Source organism: Haliaeetus albicilla, chromosome 25, assembly GCF_947461875.1.
Source record: "Haliaeetus albicilla chromosome 25, bHalAlb1.1, whole genome shotgun sequence".
In the NCBI taxonomy this organism is placed as follows: domain Eukaryota; kingdom Metazoa; phylum Chordata; class Aves; order Accipitriformes; family Accipitridae; genus Haliaeetus; species Haliaeetus albicilla.
Window position 1 is genome coordinate 891570 of NC_091507.1, and position 7336 is coordinate 898905.

Here is a 7336-nt window from a genome sequence, read left to right on the forward strand (position 1 = left end):
TGTTGCTGGTCTTCACCTTCCTCATAACTGCTATGGACCTGACACTTTACAACTGATGGTATTAAAAAAAGTGTCACTCTGTAAGTCAACTCAATGGAAATCTGGTTTGGCTTTCCATAGCTTTATTTCAGGGTGGCACACTTCCCTTAATCCTCTTGTGGAGACATAATCCAGTGATTGTAAAATAAAACAAATAAACTGACATGTAGATATTATTTCTCCTCTGGTATTGTACGTAATATTAATAGTAGGGGCTGAAGACATCCAAATCACAGAAGAGATGAGTCCACTAACAAAGATTTTTGCATATTTAAAAGTATCTTTCTAGAGATTCTGGATTTGTTTCTTTCCTTCCACACTATTTTTTGGGGAGAGGGGGTTGTTTGAAGTTTTTTATTTCTTAGATAAACAAACTGTCATATGAGTCCAGAGGAACATCAGAAGTTGTGTCTGTGATCCACTCCAAGGGACCCAGCACAGCTGGAAGAATGGCAGCATCCCTGCGTTCATGCCTGCAACCCAAGCACTGAGGTCAACTTTTCCAAAGCTAATGTCCTCCTTTCAGACATCCCACACGACTGCAATTTCTGCTGTCAGCAGCTGGTCTTACCAAGGTAAGCCACCTAACCTCACACGTAATGTCACTCCGTGTGTCTCACTACACCATCGCCCTCTTCCACCCCAGACCAGCAGGCAGCTGCAGCTGGCAGGCATTGCTGCAGTTTTCCAGTGCTAAAACCTAGATAATCCAAGGTGCTTAAAGTAAAGATGCTGCTTGTAAACTCCGATTACGCTTTACACTTACTCTGCTGGGTGCTTGTAAAAACACCATTACTTTAGGAAGGTTTCAATGCATGAACACCAGGGCATTTCAATTTTTTACCATGTCAGCAAAACAGTGGGGAAGTATGATCAGTGCTTGACAGCTTGGGTAATTCAAATGCAAATGTACAAACCCTGTCAGTCATGGGAGAAACAGTCAATTAAATAAAGACATCTCCCATGACAAGGGCAATTAAATGGGCTGCTTTTCATCCTACTGAGCAAAGATTTTCCTTAATCTCCTGTCGCTTGCTGCGCCAGCCTTGGCTTTTCTGCGGGGCCAGGTGTCACCGCTCTCACAGGTGCCTCGGGACCCCTTCCCTTCGCACCGAGGAGGAGGAGGGCAGGCCAGCGGTCGAACTCAAACTCCCCCTTTGCTGGGATGAGCTGAGCAGCAGCTGAAGAAATCCGCTGCCTCCACAGATCAGAGCAGCAGGGTAGACAGATGTCCTTCCCCTGCCAACCTCATTTACAGCCCTAAACCACACAAACATGCATACGCACGCATGGACTGCTTGTTTCCTTGCGCTTGTATACTCAGCCCCGGCGCCTTATCACTCATGGAGGGTGGCTGTAAGCACACCACAGACTTTAACCCTTTCCCGGCTGCTTTGCAAATTTGCCAAGCTTGCAGGAAAACAGGTCTCGCCGACAGCTCCCACTGCTCCTGCAACTGCAGCTAGACAGATGCAAGCACTGTGCAGCCAGTGGATAGTCCCACAGAAAATACATTTCTAATATTGTTAACTCTTCTTTGCCCTTTCTCGCACACTCTTTCAAATAATTTAACTTTAGCCTGATGTGATCTCCTGATTGTGCACAGAGCCAACCTAAGCACCCAGGGATCCTTTGGCTGTGCCCTATCTAACCGAACCTGTGCAGGCATGCTCGTCTGCACCCATATCCACACAGAGCACCTTGCAGGCTGGGACACTGCCACTGCAGGAAAAGCTGAGATCAGCAGTTTGTCCCTCTGTTTCTCCTCGAGAAAAGTTTGCAAGTGTGCAGTCAATCCTCTTGACAACGACTAGGTCTTGGTGGGTCAAACCACTGAGCAGCTTTAGGTCCTCTGTGCTGGAGGTTGGCACTTAGCTGAGTGTTTGCAGTCACCAGCAGATGATAGATTCGGTATTATTAACCCTGCCTAACACATGGGAAAGTGGGAATGGAAAGAATAGAAGTGTACCTCAGGAAGGTACACCCTTGCACCCATGACATGAGCTGTGCAAAAATCTATTAAAACTGGGCCCCTTATTTTCAGAAGGTGATCCAAAGCAACCAAGATGATTTGTACAATTGTCGTAACATGTAGCTTACGTGTCCCACCGCTCTCTCACGTACTGTATCTGCCCTACCCACTGCCTTTCATCTTGTGTTTCAATGGTCACGTCTTTGGAAATGACCCTGTTGTGTCACACTCTGATGCTTTTCTTTACACAGCAGATTTCTGACCCCTGCAATGCCAGGTCTCTCTAGGCATCACCACAATACCTTCAGTAATGCCAGCAGTTGTTCCCACTTGCTTTTGCCAGTGGAAGGACACTGGAACTGAGAGGTTTTTATTATTATTTTTTGCAGAAGATGAATTATAGACAAAAGGTCTGGGGGGGACTGACAAGTCTCCCTTTCCTTGGAGACAGTGCCATGTGATGCTATTCACAGCAGATGGTTTGGGAGTTTTTTTCTCTCCCTTGCTTTATGGCTTTCATTCATCAGAACAGGGACATTCACATGCTTCATGAGGCATCTCAGGTAGGGTTCACATCACTGAACATTAGCTATCTTTGGATATCTAACCTGTGCTAAACAACAAGGCTTCCTCTATAACCAAGGAGGGAGACAGGTATCCTGACACGGTGATTTATCCTGTCTCCTCTGGAGGTGACTCTTTCCGTGGACCAGGGGACACCTTGCTGACTATCCCGGAGTGCCCCCACACCTCAGACAGCAGAAGCCAAGTGAGATGAGCCATACCCGAGCCGCATTACCTGCTGGACTCCTGAGTCCTCATGCTACCCTGCTCACACCACCATGCCCCTGTCTTCTGCAGGTGTTTCCTGATGGGAGCTGCCACTCGTCCTTTGTGCAACACCACGTCTGGCCTCAGAAAGGGTTGTCTGTGAAGCCACCCCAGGGCTCAGGCTCAGCACCTCCCTGCCCCAGGGGCCGCAGCAGGGTATTGGGCTGCCAGTCCCTTCACAGACCCCGGCAGGCACCACCAGGTTGGTCACAGTCAACTTGGAAGTTTTCCCTGGGTGGTTTAAGTTTATTTTCCTGATGATTCTGACATGATTAATACTGGGGCCTAGAGTTCAGGGTGACAGTTTTAAGAAAATAAAGATGGACTAATGGTCTGTGAGCTGACAAAATATAGACTGTATTATTTTATAACAAAACTATCCTAGTACTGCTGTTAATATACCAAAACAGAAACTTCATCAAACATCATAGATTTGTGGTTCAATGCACAGCATTTAAGATTCCTAGATCTAATAAAGGTAAAAGTTTCATCATTATCTCCTTCTGCAGTGGACAACAGATGCATTAGAAGAGGGTAAAATGATCTCTTGGAAACAGAAGCATAAAGTCTTCTCCCACATGCCTGTCCCCTTTAGAGCCAAGTGGCATTGAAAAGTGTGGTCATGTTTGATCACCAGGGCAGCATGATGGTTAATAGGATGCAGATAAAGCTGAAGTTCAGAATTTAAAGTCACCAACCCCAAGCTTGCCACAGCTGCTGTTTCCTGTTCTGTTTGCTCACTTGAGGCAAAAAAACGCTATTGATGTGCTGCTCAGTAAAAGCATTTACAATATTTACTTTATGTGGCACGTGATTAGATAGCAACAAATCTCTCTAAAATAATCTTCTTTATGATGCATTTTTCTTTCCCTGAGACCCCTTAAAACAACTTACATTACAGCTTTGGAAAGATGAGTTTCCTGGAGAAATACTTAGTATTTTCCTAATGTTTTCTTCAGAGCAGGCAGGGGGGATCCAGCCACCACATGAAACTCAGGAGTAAAAGTGTAGGTGGTCCTTTTCTAGGGCATTTGTGCAGTTTTCCTATTTTTCCCAACAATTTTAGAGCAAATTGCTTGAAGACTTTTGTCTACACATAGGCCTGTGTGTCATCTGCTATTGGGGCAGGCAGTGCTATTTTTATACTTACACCAACATGGAAGAGTTAATAAACATATTGACTGTTCTGTCTCTGAAACACTATGGAATCATCTGCTTTCATTGAGAGCACATAATGTATATTGAAATATGTGTATGAACTACCTTGAAAACTGGACAAAAATATTCTGATGTTTTAAAGTAGGTTAGAAGGAGGGACACAGAGTGGCATGCAAGGGACTACCTAAAGCAAAATTAGTTTTACTTTGTGACCAAGAAATACAATCCCTGGGTCTTTTTTGAACAAAACAAAACTGATTTTTTCTCATTGGAAATCTTAGTACTTCTGTAAGATTCTATAACTTTAGCATGGTGACAATGTATTCCTTAATCTCTTTCTGAAGCATCCAAATTAGAAACAAAATATCCCGGCTTCTCTGATGTACATAGGAGTTTCTATAAAAGCCAACAGTCTAATAAATACTTAAAACCTTTCCAGATAGGTAGGCTTCATCCTTCCAAATAACATTCAAATTAAAATGTCATTTGAATTTAAATCTGCATGCTCTGAGACAGTTTTCCAAAGCCTCACAGAAATCTAAAATAGACCTGGCTTATTAGAAGCATATAATTTGTTAAAGTCAAGCTTGTTTTCACATATTCTAAAATAGCATAGCTATTACATGTTGATTTTTACCAAACATCATTGGAAGACAAAGTTTCAACAGCACGGATCAGTTTTGACTGGATAAGGGGCAAACAGTTTAATCAAGGGAAATACACTGGCTACAGCAAACTGAGATTCCTGGCTTCATGCATCCTCATTTGAATATTTGGAACATATTTCATGAAATATTGCCTCACATGTTATTAGCCTTAAAGAAGAAAGCCACTAGAAAGAATTGATTCTAACTGCAGTTTAAATTGCTGCTCCAGTGCCTTCACACTTCATGAAATATGGATCAATTATCTTTTGGGCAAATATGAACACGTTAGCTTTTAACAGAGCTTCATTAATGGTATTTTCTCTCACTGGTCTTTAGCTTGATCTGCTCTTGTTTTTCTTTTAATTAAGCTAGACTATTAGCTAAGCGGCACAAACATTTAGTTTAGCCTAGGAGAAGCATTCTGCGTTCAGTCTGCATCCGCCGCAAGTTGTGCGCTCATAACAACCAGAAATTAACTGAAGTTCTTCTTCCCTCATTAGGTTAAAAATATACATGTTACCTGAAAATATGCATTCGTAACTGTGCATTTTATGGAGTCGTAATTATGCAGACTTCTTTCCAAGGCTACAGCAGCCAGCTTACCTGTCAGCTGAGAGAGCAGTGAGGGTAAAGACTGACACCCCCACAGAGGTGAGCTGTATGAAGGGGATAAGTTTGCAACCAGTTCTGCCGAACAGCCACTCGTCGGCGAGGTACCTGCTGGCATCCACGGGCACACAAGTCACTAGAAGCAGCAGGTCTCCCAGAGCCAAACTGGAGATGAACAAGTTAGGGACATTTCTCATGGATTTCACAGTACAGAAGATCTTAATCAAAGTAATATTGCCAATAAGGCCTATCAAAATGATGATCCCGTAGATCGTGGGGATGGCGTAGAGGAACGCTGGGTAGAACCAGTCGTCACCAAGGAGGGAGAGGTTTGCACTCTGGTTGACAGAGATGTTGTACAGAATGAAGTTATCTGTTTCTAGGTCTAGCAGAAGGCACTCTCCAGATGCCATTGTCCTACTTTGTTCTTCTCAGAAGACAGCTTTCTTCTTTGAAAAAATCCTCAAATAAATTTCTTGCTTTAATTTTGCTGCTGCTTGCTGGCTTTCAACAGTCAGAAGAGTTTAAAAGTCGTATTACTTTGTGACACATCTTGACAATAAACAACCAAAAAGCAAGTGCAGCTGGCTCAACAGTACTGTTTCCATAAGGTGAAAGGAGAACACCGTTTAGCATAGTTTAAATCCTGAAACTTGCCTTTTCCTCATCGACTTGTCTCGCTGTTAGGTATTCCTCAGCCCTGGAAGGCCATTTATCAAATTCAAAGACCAGTAAGTCGGAGGCATTTTCAAAACCGAGGCTCGTTAAATTCCCAGCTTCAGGTCTGCCAAGCAGAACCGGCTCTGAAACAAGGGAATTACAAAAAGCCAGAACTTCTGGTAGTTGCTGTCATGCTGCATTGCCAATCTCTCCCGGCTTTCAGCACCTGCGCTTGCCAGCTGGATTTAAAGCGAGGGAAAAGCAGGGCTCCGCTGGCGGCTCGGATCCTATAGGCAGGATCTTCTGGACGTCAATTCTTCCCTGCTTCCCCTGATGAGAGCAGCCTTGCTTAAATGACTGCGGTAATTCCGGGGAGCCTCCGGCGAGCGCCGGAGAATGCCAGCCACCTGCCGGACACACTGGTCACTGCCCGGGTGGAGGGGAATAAAATCCACGCCAAAACCTCCCTTAACTCCTTCGGGGGGGGGGGGGGAAGTTAAAAAGGATTTTAAGAAATTGAAAAAAACCCCAACAAATAACCCTGCTCATTTATAGCTCATGAGATGCAGTTCACTGCCTCGCCAAAACAACAACAACAAAAAAATTTAGTTTATTTCAGACTGCAAATGATGTGATCAGAAAAGCAATAGCACCTTCTTAAATAAGAGCACACACACACTTTGTTTGCACTCTGGTTTTCAGTTGTTCCAATGAAAGCGAATAACGATATGAAGCCAAATTCATCCCCCAGGGCAAATGAACTGAATAAAGCCAATTAAGATAAAATCAACATTATCGTTAAAGTAGGCAAATGAGTATTAGCACTATGCACCTGCAGTTATCCGGGGAGCCTGAACTCTGCACATTTTTTGTGAATGTTTTAATTTGGTGGTAACAATAACAAGGGACAAAGTTTACCGTTTAATGCAGTCATTTCTATTTATGAGGTCCCCATCATACTGGCATCTATAGGTAACGCATGTTTAGACACAGCAGAGAGAAACTTGCTTCGCTTATAACAGTCTGAATAGAGCTTAATTAAGATATAAGTATTACGGATGCCTTACTGCTTTATAACAGGCTATTTATGATTATATACAAGGACTTTCTGGACTGCGGAGAAATATAGTTAATTTGGAAACCAGCCTGAAGAATTAAATGAAGCTGTAATTTACATTTCCCCTTGCAAGTGCTCATTTTTGCAGGTGAAAGAATGTTTTACCAACTGCTAGAATTGGAAGCAAGGGGGGGAGGTGATTCATACCGGGCATTAAAATGTGATCACTGGTTTCTAGATAAAGGAAGCATTTCAGGACATGATCTGGAAAATCTCCAGGTGCTCGGGAGCAGTGTCCCAGTGTGGAATTCTGAGTGGGAGACTTCAGTAGCTGTTTTCCTGCCTCATGCTTGTGAGCCAGGT

At 43.5% G+C, this 7336-nt stretch overlaps 1 protein-coding gene across 1 annotated transcript in view; it reads right to left on the reverse strand.

Moving 5' to 3' along the window:
• Nucleotides 1-6401, reverse strand: part of GRPR (gastrin releasing peptide receptor) — a 22537-nt gene extending 16136 nt beyond the window's left edge. Inside the window, exon 1 of the mRNA XM_009912328.2 lies at nucleotides 5251-6401. Within this exon, the coding sequence (XP_009910630.1) occupies nucleotides 5251-5669 (419 nt within the window). The 5' untranslated portion in view covers nucleotides 5670-6401. The remainder of the gene's footprint in view (nucleotides 1-5250) is intronic.
• Between the last annotated feature and the right edge of the window lie 935 nt (nucleotides 6402-7336).